This window comes from Phyllopteryx taeniolatus, chromosome 1, assembly GCF_024500385.1.
Source record: "Phyllopteryx taeniolatus isolate TA_2022b chromosome 1, UOR_Ptae_1.2, whole genome shotgun sequence".
NCBI classification, from domain to species: Eukaryota; Metazoa; Chordata; class Actinopteri; order Syngnathiformes; family Syngnathidae; genus Phyllopteryx; species Phyllopteryx taeniolatus.
In genome coordinates, this window is record NC_084502.1 from 5,813,236 (window position 1) to 5,827,231 (window position 13,996).

Consider the following 13,996-nt stretch of genomic DNA (forward strand, 5'->3'; position numbering starts at 1 on the left):
ATAAACGCATGGATGAGCTTCTCCTGGTCTGCTTGGCACATGCAAGCCTTCATCCTGAATATGTTCTTCAGCTTGTAGAAGGCTGTTTTAGTGATAGATTTGATATGACCGCTGAAAGTCAAGTTGGAATCTACCAGCATACTGAGGTTTCGGACATGGTCTTTGGTTTTTGAAGAGAGTGACTCCAGGTATTTACTAACAGCCACCCTCGTTTCTTTACTGGCAAAAAAAAAAAAATTACCCCACTTCTGTTGTGGTTTAATTGAAAGAAATTTCTGGAGACACTGTTAGCTATACTACTCTGTAACTGTGTGTTGGCTGCATAGCTATGAAAATGAACTATTTTAAATTCTGGAGAATTTGACCCGGGGTCAAAGACCCAATATAGGCTGAACAAAAGGGGTCCGAGAACAGACCCTTGAGGGACCTGTCCCTGCTATTCAATCAGATCCAAGAACTTCCAAAAGGTCACAAAATGTCCCTTTCCTCCAGGGTTCCAACCTGTTCAACAGTATGTTATGATCTATTGTATCAATCGCCGCACTGCAATCCAACAAGACAAGGACTGACAACATTCCCAAGTCAGTGTTCAATCTTATTTCATTTCGCACTTTGATAAGGTGGGACATTTGTCAAAAAGTCCATTAAAGTTTACGAAATTGCCGAGGTGATTAAAAAACACTTTCTCGACAATCTTGGCTATGAAGGGAAGGATTGAAATGGGTTGACAGTTTGCTAATATTGAAGCATCTACTGTTCTCCTTTTTAGAGGTGGCTACTTTCATGGATTTAGGAAACTCGCCTGGCTGAAGTGAGCAACTGGTTGTTTGCTGCAAATCAACTAGCACAGATTCTGAGAAAGTCATGGTAGTGAGTCAAGACCGCTAGTTGATGGTTTCAGCTGCTGAATCATTTTCTGGGTTTTTTTGGTCAACTGCATCAAATTCTAGCATGGTCGTAGAGTTATTCCGGGGTGGTTTTAGGTGTTGCATCATATTATCATTTTGCTGATTTGCGTGCTGATATTGGACCCGATGGATTGTATTTTTTCACTCAAAAAGCAAGCAAATTCATTGGATTTATCTGTTGTGAGGAGTTCTGGAATGATCTGGTTAGTTGCTTGTAATCCAGATCTAATCCAGCACTGTCCATTTTGTAGATTTGTTCAATTTTGACATAAAAAAAAAGCATTGGATTGCCAATGTGTGTGAAAAAATCTTGATGTGAATGCTAGAAAAACAAGCATTCTAATTGGATAATAACAATCATAATGACAGGAACTGAGCCCATTCAAGTCCATCCGTCCAAACTCCGTTCCCCATAATAACTCGGTGCCTTCCGTCTATCCATCTTGAACTTCCTTTCTGGATTTATTTTTCCCGTCTCAAAGTGGTTTACCTTCTCAAATATGTCTCGGGTTTCATCCCTAGCGTCTGTCCATCTGTCTCCTTGTCACTCTCGCCTTTGCCACTCAACGTATTTCCTTCCCCCTCTGATATTCTCTGGCCCCAACGCGAAGCGTCTCAAAGCAGCCATGAGGGAGAACTCTACATCTGTCTTCAATGTTTCTCCATTTCCCCGCAGGCCACCACGACGAAACGAAAGTGACACACAAAAGAACGGCTGCTTTCTGCGGACGTGCCGAAGCCCGGCGATGGTATCGCGCAGATTGGGCCGCTTCAAAGGCACGCGCAACGTTCATTCAGGGATTTGTTTTACAGCGTTAGAGGTCCGCTTTAGTCGGGTTAAAGCCTGTGCTGGATTCTGTCAAATCCAAGAGCGACAAGAGGCTTTTTGCCTTCTCATTCGCTTCTGCTCTCCCATTTCTCTCATCGACTGATTCGTCAATGTTAGGCTCGCATTCATAAAACCAATGGCTAAGCTATGACTCGAGTCTTACTAGGAACCATTTCATTGTCCGTGGTAGACATTTGTCAACATGTTTCAAGGGCCTTAATGTGGACGTGAGGATATTGTTTGTCTCCAGTCCGTCTTTTGTTCGATATGCCCACGAGAGTATCTGGTGACTCTCAGTGACACATGCGTGCGTTCGTCTCTTTGCTCCCTTTTCCTAGCGAATGGGTGGCACAGCCTTCATCATGTGTTCTGAAAGGAGCGACATCGAGTCATTTGACCTTGTAACAACAGCGTTGAAGAGCACCCATTTATTTCCTTTATTATATGGATCTTGTGAAGATTTGTTCCCCATGGGGAACAAAAATGATACCTTACTGCCTTGAGACATTCCCATTCAGAAGTGCAAAAACCATTGTTCCCATAAAAGGCAAACGTGCGGCTGTGTTTTCCCTTCCATCGAGCTTAGACTGTAATTTCGTTTGTGTTGGCTTGTTTCCTTTTTTGGTAGTGGGTAAGATAAGGCTGAGATAAGAATTCCTCCACAGATGTCGCCATATTTTGAAACGTCTCCTTTTTGTCATAAATCATAGAACCTGGCAGGTTGACATTGTTTTGTCGATCCGACAGGTCGTCCTTAGTCAATCTTATTACTATTAGGATTATTGAATAATAAGTGTATTGTAACGTATAAAACACATGCTAATCAATGTTTAAGCCTTGATGGAGCTCTGCACTGTCTCAATGATCTCGTTGTGTCATTAGCTCTGATTAGACATAAGGAAAACATTTCTACTGGTTTGGAGAATCATTTCATGGAAACTATATGAATTCCCTGGCTATCATTTTCCATCAAGTGATAAAAAGCAGATGGTCTTAAGGAGTGCACTTCTTTTTTTGGGGTGGGGTTGACAGATTTGCTGAGGGAGTGAAAAGGTCGACTTCCAAATCTCATGCTGACATCCAAATTGGGCATTGGCGGGATCGGCTGCAGACTGAAATATTCGCACACATATACTGTATGCAAAAGGCCTACATCGAAGGAGAAGTGTGTGCGCGCGGGAGACTTGAAATAAATCACACCATCGATAGTCATGTGATGACAGAGTGAATCCCGGGATTTTCTGGGCCCCTGTTACGACATCTCACTACGAGCACCTCTTGGAGCTCAAGGCATCAGCAAGGCGAGATGTGCTGAGGTGTCACGTGGCCAAGTAAAGAACAACTTACGGCCGGTATGGCTCGGTTGTTGCCATCTCTGTTTTTAGAATTGAGATGGAAAATGGATGGGGCTCCAAACACTTTGGGGACGTTTCCACGACCCCCTTTTTCGCTGAAAATGAAGGAAAAGTGTCAATGTTTCCGTGCCGGTGTACTGTTTATGCGATCCTGCCCCGCATATGTTGCTTTTGGCTTTTGGCAACATATGCAGAAGCACAGACAAATAAATGCCAAAGGACTCCAAAACAGCACTGTAAGAACTTTAAGACTCATTTATGGACATTTTGTATCCAGTCATGGCCGCAAGGTCGTCGAGCGCTATTTGCCTTGCAATCGGAATTTGCTGTTTCAAATCTCAACTCGGTCTTTTCTTTTGGGAGTTTGCATGTTGTACGGTTTCCATGGTAAATTTCTTGAGGACACAAAATTGTCCTTAGGTTCCAATGTGAGTGTTTGTCCGCGTGGGACTGACAAAAGCGAACCCCGCAATCTCACCTAAATTCAGCCGGGCTAGATCGCCCGTCATCCTGATGGAATTATGCCACTACTCTGTATTAAATACTAAATCCATGCTGAAAAGAAAGAATAAGTAACAAAGACTTGCGCGTAAAGTTTTCAGTACTGCTGAACGCGCGTATGCGAGATGCGGCGCACACACAGGCACACCACACCCCCACAAAAACACTTCTCTCCACTCGGCCATCTCAGGAGGCTTCTGATTGGTCTGTTGGGCCAAGCAAAACACAGCCAAGGCTCTTAGCTCATCACTCTCGGTGCTCGTCATTGTCATTACATCTGTTCTTCTCCATTTTCATTTCCCCCCGCCCTGCTTGACACCCTTTTCTCCCCCCGTTTTGTCCTTTTGCAGCCGTCTTGGGCCTGATCTTTTTTTTGCCACTGATCACCCCTTCAGTCGTTCTCCGCTTGTTTAACGCTCTATCATCGTCCATTTCTCCTAAATCTTTGCATCGCTCATTGCTTACCGTCTCCGTTACTTAAACACGTTCCCCAAAGAGGTGCCGCTCGGACATAGGTCCGTTTATGTATTTGATTTGATTTGATTTGATACAACTTCCAGTCTACAGTTGCTGATGTAACATTTATTTGTACTTATTCAGTTGTTATTATTCAATGTTGGCGATGTCACAGAGCAATTGTATTGTCATTTTCCTCTTCCCTGAATTCCCTTTCCAATTGAACTAACAGTCGCAATCTGCGTGCATCACCCAATCCGGAGCAACGTTGCACATTTGGCAGCAAGTTACATTTAACATTGAAAATCCCTTCTCACAGTGCCTACCAACTCTGTTGCTTCCCCTTCAGTATTGACAATGGATACATCAAATAATGCATGCTTGAATTTTACGTTGGAAAAGATTTGACCCCGGAAGTCATTATTTCTATTGTTTCTTGTCCAGGAAAAAAACTGTTTCCAAATCTGAACCAATTGCGGCTCATGTGTGCATCAGATTGTGTTACAAGCATCTAATAAATAATGGCGCACGGTTGAGTGCTGTTTGAAATGAAAAAAAATGAAAACTAAAATGGACACACACGGTGGCCTGAGAGAAGCATGGCGGAGAGATGCTGAAACAACGTTGCGGATCCGGGCCAAATAAAGAAACAATAAATCAGCGCGGAGCTGAAGTGTTGTGTTCAGGGTGTGGCGACTTTGCAGAAAGCTTGGACAAATCGGCGTCTCAAGAGTGAGAGCGAGCGAGCGAGCGAGCGAGCGACCCCCCACTGGTCATGGTGCAATCGACTTGCAATCGAGTAGAGGGAGCAAAGCACTGTGCTTGATTCTGGCTTTCCACACATGCGCGCATTTCCAAATGGATTCTTTGGTTTGCATAGATTAGGTGTGCACTTGTTACGTTCGTTATATGTGTCCGCTTTGTGGACAGTGTTGCTAACATAGCTTCATATTTTCTGCGAGTTCTTTTTGTTTTCCCTAGTGCATCTTTTCTTATTTTATTGCTTCTGTTCACTTTTTGTAATTCTTAAAAGTCATACGCATGTTTTGTCAGTTTAAAATTTTTAAAATTGTTTTTACTCGTTGAATTTCTGACAGTCGGTTACTGCTATCTACGGTAGTGTTTCCCAAACTGTGGTCCCCATACTACTGGTGGTTCCCAAGAAACCCAAAGTGGTCCCTGAGGAATTTTGCGGTTACACTTGTGACATCAACTCCAAATTGTTTATTTTACAGGTCATGGTTTGCTTGAACCTTTTCTCGCTGTCATTCCATCTGGGTCCACTGAATATGGTTGGAGACAAAGGTAGGCCTATTATTTAGCGTTATTTGGCACATTTTTTTTTCTAGATTTGGGGTTTTCGATCAGGGCTCCGGGAGTACTTCAAAAAAATCAACTTGTGGAAAAGTAAAAGAGACAAATTGCTGTCATTACGCTATAACATAACATCACAGTGAAGAAGGAAAACAAAGAAAAGACTGATGAAAAAGAATAGTGAACGTGAGGAAAAAAAAGCGCTCAAGGACAAGAATGGCTGCCACATTGGACTCAGTTCCGGCAGGCTCTCCGATTATCCCGCTGGGCCCAGGAACAGCTAACACTCGTCTTTGTATCGGCTCGCGGGCGATGCCGACAGAGCAAACACACTCGTTCATTCACAGGCGGCGAGACAAAACTAACACAACTCTTGACTCTGAGAACTAATGCAATTGGCTTAAAAACAAAAAAAAAGGCCAATGGTGAGAACGCTTCTGTTTTCAAGTGACCCGCCCCCCGCTTTTGCTGAAAACAAAGTGAATATTGTATAAGACAGACTGTGTGTGTGCCTCAGGTCAGCTAGTTTGAGTGTGTGTGTATAAATAGTCCCAGGAGGAGTGAATAAAAGAAGTTGGCACGTTGTCGGGAGAAGACTGAGGGACACAGAGAAACGCAGGATGGGAAATTGCTCTCGAGCTCCTTGGAGGTTCTGCAAGCATATACTGTGCACAATTAAAAGCATTCCGCAGATTTTTATTAAGAGGAGTGACTTCTTTTTACACTTGCGTGAGATTGAGCTATGTCAATCATTATTATGTCCATTCACATTACGCCGTCGTGTTGGTGAAGACACTTTTGTTATTCAAATGTTAGTATGACACCGGTTATCTTATTTTCACTGTTGTATGACAGTTAAAAGGGAGATTGCAATTTCAAACAAACCAAAAAAAACCTTCTTGTCATTGTTGTCAAAACTCAGTATGGCAGGACACTAGTACATGAATGAAAGCATCTGAGCAAAAATAGCCAATGGGAGACAGGAGTGACTGATGAGGTGTCAATCATTTGTGGTGCGCAAAAGACGAGCAAACAAATGCAGAGCGAAGGGACCTCAGGCAGCTGAAACCGTTCCAAAGTAACACGGGCAACATTTGATGCCCTCTTTTGGACTTTTCATTTGTTATACAGTTATACAAAATAGTAGTTCATGTCTGAGTTAACGCTGCGTTCCGAAGAAGTCGTAGCAGCCATGGCTAACGTCCGCGCGTTTGGAGCGCTAATGCTAGCTTCGTTAAATGTTACTTGAAACGCTGCCCGTGCAGTTACTTGAAGATTCATGATAGCGACAGATCGATGCTGCAATTGATCCCGTTTGGGAAAACCTGCTCCGTTCCGAGTTCAAGTAAAGCAACGCTTATCGAACTGTTAACAATGTCAACAGCGGGTAAGGTCATTAGGATTTTCTCCTTTGTTTTGTTGTTTGCTCGACGTCACTTCCACGTAGATTGTAATGTTTGCGGCCCTCGATTGGCAGGAAGAAGCACAAAGGTTTTCCTCGGTAAAAACTGCTTTCTTCCTGTTTCCAACTGCTCTGCGTCCTAATTGATTGAAATGAGCTAATGACACCTTTTCCTGTCGCTAAATGACTTCCTAATGCTCCTGGGAATACAAACACCCTCGGGCTATTCCCGGTTGTCAGGAATTTGACGGACAGAAGAGGCGCAAAAGAAAACAAGCCGTACCGAGCTACATGGCCTCCGCTGAAGGTGGAAATTATTAAGAGTGTGTAACCTGTGGGGTTATAGGTCATGAGCTCAGGAAGCATTTGTGCACTAATAACAATGTTATAGGCAGAGTATTTGTTCTTCCCGCAATTTGTGAGAAGCCTGCAAAAAAAAACCAAAAAAAAGTTCCCAGAAAAACATTCCCAGAATGAGGTAAAAGAGTGTTCATGGCTTCTTGAAAGTGGAAAAACTGAAGTCATTCACGAGCTTGGTCACAGTTTTCTCTCTCCGCTAACACGTGCATTTTGTTCCCAGTCAATATTTGCTGCAGAGCTTCTCAATAAATGTAGTTTCAAAAATCAAGAATTGGAAAAGATGTTTCCAGCTTTAGTTTGAATCGCCTTGGTGAAGGATGTCACGACATGTCAACATATCACACACGATGTTCAGTAGTATCAAAGGAATCATTTTCACTGCAGTAAATCAGCAAAGTCTTCGCTCTTTATCAGGATTAAGCGAGAGTCTGGAATTGTTTTACTGTAGTAGTCGTGCTTAACTTAGTTTGACATGTGCGACAATTAAGAGTATGAAAATGTTAGCGCCAATATTGGCAGTTGAGGTAGGAAAGGTTTTAATATGGTGACAAGTTGACCCAAATTGAATTTACATCCTTTCCTACGGGAACCTTTTTTTTTTTTTTTTTTTTTAAACACAAATTCCAGAACGATTTGTGTTCAACTGATTTAGTTTCAAGAAATGTGTGTTTACTGCCGTGCATCAGAGTGGCTTTTAAGGAAATGTAAACTTAAGATGGAGAGCACTCAAAATAAATAAATAAAGAAATCAATAAAATACAAAATAAAAAACCTTCCACTACTTGAAACAAGAGTGTTTAAATGTGTTTAAACACATTGGCCAAACTGGCCTTTGCGGAGGTGGGAAAACCGAAGGGTGCCAAAGAAGACAACATCGCTAATACAAATCACTGAGTCTCATGGACGTTCTTGGAACTTTGTCTATTCAGCTGTGATCAGTCTTGCACACAAGTGAAACTTTAGCCTGCTAGGAGTCACGAGACCATCGATGCATTCATTTGCAATAAAATATCGTTGTGTCCATGGCCGCTAACGTTGCTTCTTCTGGCTTTTCCAGTCTTAGTCCATCCATGCATCTATTTTCTTATCCCAGCTGACTTTGGGTGTTTTGCACTGGTTGCTAGTCAGTCTCAGGGAACATATTAAAACAGACAGCAATTCACGGGTGCCGAAGCTACACTGCCTGCACATAAGTCCGTTGTTTTTCGCATAGGATAAATAACACATGCCTGTGAGTATTTCTATATTGTCTGTCTATGTGTGTTGCTGCGCCATTGCTGTTCAAAACGTTAAAGAGTTATACGACCGCAACATCAACGCTATTCATTACCCCATCTATGGCCTTTTGTGTTGTGCGTTAGTATGGAGCTAGCGGAAATACACGACGTGCTATGTTTAGTTGGAGAGTCAACTCCAACTGGGAGTGGCTTTGGCCAGCTCGAGCCGCTCTTTTTGGCAAACTGCTGTTTGTTGTGACGCGACACCACCTAATGTAAGTTGGGTCACTTGCACATCAAGGTACCGCTGTAACACAACATAGTAACAAAGCCTGTAGGAAATAACACATGCATGTTCACAGGTGTCTGCAGTGAACTACTTTAGCACAAGTCAAACCAAAAACATCCACCGGCACTTGTCCCCCCTGACTGCGGTCGTCACAGTCCCTCCGACAGGAAGACGACGTGACTGTTCTCCTGAAATCGTGGCACGGAACTGAAGGAAATCCTGTGTGATATCTATCGCCGATGAAGACTATACACTCCCACTCCGTCCCGACTGGAAGCAAACAATGAGCTCGGCTCGGCAAAAACAGAGTCGACGGCCCTTGAAAACAAACACAAGCGCACACACGCGCCGTCTTTTTCGAGCTTCTCATTTCAGCTCGATAAAAGTGGCTTTAGATGAGATGCCGGAAGAGGAAAAAGCACATGTGTACAATGCAATCCAGCGAAAAGAATTGAAAAGTGGAATGTGTGGAAATTGTTGTCGGCAGATGTTGCACCTGAGAGGACCTGCTGGCTCTGCCTCAATCGCTCTTCTGTCCAACATGATGCCAAAGTACACCATTTGGGGGGTTTCTGACCAGTGTTGATGCGAAGAAACATAAGTATTAAACTGATAAATGTCCTGCTATCAGATCAAAAGCTTATCGGTTGAGAAATGACGCTTTGTCGAAACAAGATCGGGTCCGACCCGTGCCATTGTCAGCATTCACAAGTATGCTTTTAGTATACAAAACAGCAAAAAAGTGCAGATTTGGACACAGAATAGAACAGTGCTGAATATTCAGCACTCACGCAAGTACTCAATGTCAGCATTTTTTGTCCGTCATGCAACAATGCCTCTGAACATTCACGCCTCAGCAGTAACGCAATCCACATCTAGCAAGAAAACAAGACTCGAATACAGTTGACAGTGTTGAAGAAATGAGCTCGGTAGTTTCTAAGTCATTTTACGGTCGCCCATCCCTCTTCATAAATTAGCCAACATCCTCCTCGCCGCTGCTAATAAACTCCAATAACGAGAGAATCACATCCCGCAGAAGAGCCGACCTTCGCCAAATGACCTCCGGCTCTCATCCCGCTGGCACCCCGCCCTCCGAACTGTACAGTAAAAGCTCCACTGCAGGACGCCCACAAAAAAAGCAGAAGCCGAAAAGGCACATTGTGTTTCCCAACCTTTATTGAGCCGATGCAGAGAGACTGTATTTGACATCCGAAGAAACTTCTGTGTCACAAAAAAGGAATCTTTTTTCTCCTTCTGCTATGCATCATTTGTTCTACCTGTCACTACACATCGCTGGCATAGATAGACGGCCAATCATACGTTACTTGTAGTCAAAAAAAATATATCTATGTATTTGGACCAATTTTGTAAAATTGCATAATTTTCCGCAGCACACCTGATGCTACCTGACGGGACACTGTTCGGGAATGAATCACTGCATTCGACGATAATGTTGAAATGTTCAACAAGCCTTAACCCTAACCCTAACCACCTGCATAGATGGATAGAGAGAGCGAGAGAGCGAGAGAGAGAGAGAGAGAGAGAGAGAGAGAGAGAGATAGATAGATAGATAGATAGATAGATAGATAGATAGATAGATAGATAGACAGACCGATAGATAGATAGATAGATAGATAGATGTACCTTTATAGGAGAGTCTGAGGCGCGGCACATTTGACTTGCTGCCTGAAGAGACGCAAGTGGCGAGGAGCGCCCAAAAAATGCAAATGGGAGTAAGTCCTGTCATTTTTTTTTTTTTTCTGGATGAAATATTCTTCTTCAGGCAAGACTGACTCCTCAACTTTAAGAGGCCCTCTAAACCATCGGACTGAATTATTCCAGGAATGTAAACCCGGGAAAGGTCCTCCTATCCCGGAGAGTCTACATGAGGAGTTGTTTGTGTCCCCCCCCCCCCAAAAAAAACCAAGCAAACAAAAAGGCTGTGGATGCGCAGATGGCTGTGGATTGCGAGCAGGCGGTGTGCGCGTCTCTCTGGGCGCGCTGATGGACTGACTGACTCACTCGGGTTGGGACTGCTCCTGCACTTCCTCAGTGCTTCCAACACATGAGAAGACAAGTACTGTATGGTTGGAGCCAGGAAAGGAGCACCACGCCTCTCTCTCTCGCTCTCTCTCTCTCTCTCTCTCTCTCTTTCTCTCTCTTTCTCTGCACAACTGCATCGTGTGGAATCCACTCTTGAAGGAACACACCATTCCCAGTAGTATGTGCGATTGTGTTTGTTTGTAGCAAAACCGATTTCTGTGCAAATCAGTGTCGGGGTGGGGTATGGATCTAGATCTTGATAACAAAAAAAAAAGAAAGTACAGATGCAGGATTTTTTGTTCATGTTGACCAGCCATCCATCCATTCTCTGCACTGCGCATCTTGTTCAGGGTCACAGGGAGCTGGAACCTAATCCGCCTGACTTTTGGGCAAAGGGCCGATTGGTCGCCAAACAGAGCAAGATTGAAGATTACATGTATCACAACACATGATGTAGCATTGGTTGCTACACTTTTAGACATTCCTGTAAATTCTAGTTATTTACCACGTACCTTCTAGTAAAATACTTGAAAGTGATTTTTACAGTCATTAAGATTTTGGTTGACGTCACTTTACTTTGCATGCAGCACAATTGTGAAGCACGCATTGCGCCGTAAAATGTTGAACTGCTGTTGCCGTACTAAAGACATTCATCCTTAATGTTCATTAACGATAAGGATTAATGTAACATTGATCAAGTGTGTTTATTTTACCCGTAGTTAGTTGAATGTCGCATTACGTGTATTTTGCACTCTTTTTCATGAAACCCTGAATGTGGGTCGTGTGCAACAGAGTGACATCGTGTTTGTTAAGTGACATTACCTGGTCGACTTCAGCAAGCCAAAAAAGATCCCGCCTCCCTTTTGTATCTCATTAGCATCACAATGAATAGAAACAGTGCTTTGACACTGTTGTCAGTAAGTTACTGTGATCAGGTTGACTGTAACTTACTGCCAACAGTGTTGCCAGTAAGTTACTGTAAAAACCCCACAAAATGTCTAACCGTGCAGCGTCTAGGAGTCACGTAATTGAACCAGTAAAACTGTACCATTCGACTCTTACATCAGAATCATCTTTATTTTGCCAAGTATGTCCAAAAAACACACGAGGAATTTGTCTCCGGTACTTGGAGGCGCTCTAGTACGACAACAGACGGTCAATCGACAGAGAACAATTTTGAGACATAAAGACATTGAGAAAAACACTGAGCAATAAAATCTGGTACATTATTATTATTATTATTTTTGTTTTTGTTTTTACAATTGTGTAAAAAGATGCACAGTCCTCAAGCAATGCAAGTGTATGCCGTTTCTCTAGCAATTAGAGCAGTTTGAATCTCACAATAGTCCGGTACAATGACCATTGTGCAAAGGGCACAGTTGCTGTATGCAGTTTTAAGTGACTAGTAGTGCGATAATCTGGGACAATGTCGATTGTGCAAATGTTGCAGATACTCCTCAATCAGTGTGCAAATGGAGCAGATCCTACTCTGGCATGAGTGGCCAGTATTGGTCAACAACAGATATGCAAATAGTGCAGCGTGGCGAGACTACCGCAGCGAGTGCACGAGTAATGTATCATTGGCCCCACAGAAATGTGACAACAAACTCAAGACAAAAAGACCAAAAATTGCCAGCATGTTGCAATGGAATTGTAGCTTAGCTGTTTAAGAAGTTGATGGCAAGAGGGAAGAAGCTGTTGGAATGGCTGCTAGTTCTAGTTTGCATTGTTCGGTAGCGCCTACCTGAGGGAAGGAGCTGGAAGGGATTTTTTCAGGGTCCGAGAGGATTTTGCACGCTCTTGTCTTAGTTCTGGCAGCGTGCAAGTCCTCAAGGGTGGGTAGGGGGGTACCGACAATCTTTTCAGCAGTTTTGATTGTCCGTTGCAGTCGGAGTTTTTCCTTTTTTGTAGCAGCATCAAACCAGACTGTGATGGAAGAACACAGGACAGATTCGATGACCGCTGTGTAGAACCGCCTCAGCAGCTCCCGTGGCAGGCCGTGCTTCCTCAGAAGCCGCAGGAAGTACATCCTCTGCTGGGCCTTTTTGAGGACGGAGTTGATGTTGATCGCCCACTTCAGGTCCTGAGAGACTGTAATTCCCAGGAACTCGGAGGTCTCGACTTTCTAGGATGAAGTGCAGTCTCATGTTGACTCCATCATCTGTAGACCTGTTCGCTCAGTAGGCAAACTGCAGGGGTCCAGCAGGGGACCTGTGACGGTCTTGAGGTGGTCCAGCACGAGACGTTCAAAGGACTTCATGACCACAGATGTCAAGGCGACAGGACAGTAGTCATTCAGACCCGAGATTGCAGGTTCCTTGGGGACTGGAATGATGGTGGAGCGTTTGAAACAGGATGGTACTTCGCACAGTTCCAGAGATTTATTAAAGATCTGTGTGAAGACTGGAGGGAGCTGGTCTGCACAGACTTCGAGGCAGGATGGAGACACATGGTCTGGGCCTGCCACTTTGTTAGTCTTTTGTTGTTTGAAGAAGCGTCTCACATCCTGTTCGTGGATGGTGAACGCAGAAGTCAGAGGTGTGATTGTGGTCGGCGGTACGGCTGGGTGGGTTTCGGTTGTGAAAGTGTCCTTTTCAAATATGACTTTATTGGTACACACACATCATCACAGAAACTGATATAGGATGTGACAGTGTCCGTATATTCATCCAGGCTGTCAGCTGAATTTCCAAAGACACTCCAGTCTGTGCAGTCTAAGCAGCTCTGAAGTTCCATCTTTGCTTCATTGGTCCACTTTTTCACTGTTTTCACTGTAGGCTTCGCGCATTTAAGTTCCTGCCTGTATGTCGGTATTAAGTGAATTAAGCAGCGATCCGACGAGCCCAGGGCGGCACGAGGAATGGCACGGTATGCGTTATTTAGTGGTAGGACAGTCGATGTGCTGCTTGTATTTAGGGAGTTCGTGGTTGAGTTTAGCTTTGTTAAAGTCCCCGAGAATAATGAGGGGTGAGTCCGGGTGTTTTTTTTCTCAATCATCACATCACACATCACATCAGCAATGAGACTTTTTGAGCCTTGGAGTGCGTTAACTGTGCACTAGTTGCCAGCCAATTGCAAGGCACCTACAGACAACAACCAGCATTCACACCGATGGGCGATTATGAGAGTCTTCACTTAACCTCTGTGAGGCACATATGCTAACCACGAGGCCATTGTGCTTTCTATAAGACACATTTAAATTGACATTTTCAGATTTCCAATTTTAGGTGACAATGTAGACAAAGACAACGTCCCCACATTTCTCTCCCACGGCGGGACGTGTTCAGTAGTTTAATTAAGTTGTGGGGTACATCCGCCCCAC

The 13,996-nt window shown here is 43.8% G+C and overlaps 1 protein-coding gene across 1 annotated transcript in view; it reads right to left on the minus strand.

The window, feature by feature from the left end:
• sema3bl (sema domain, immunoglobulin domain (Ig), short basic domain, secreted, (semaphorin) 3bl) overlaps positions 1–10,711 on the minus strand; it is a 54,457-nt gene extending 43,746 nt beyond the window's left edge. The window contains exon 1 of the mRNA XM_061766067.1: positions 10,276–10,711. Within this exon, the coding sequence (XP_061622051.1) occupies positions 10,276–10,378 (103 nt within the window). The 5' untranslated portion in view covers positions 10,379–10,711. The remainder of the gene's footprint in view (positions 1–10,275) is intronic.
• Positions 10,712–13,996: the final 3,285 nt, after the last annotated feature.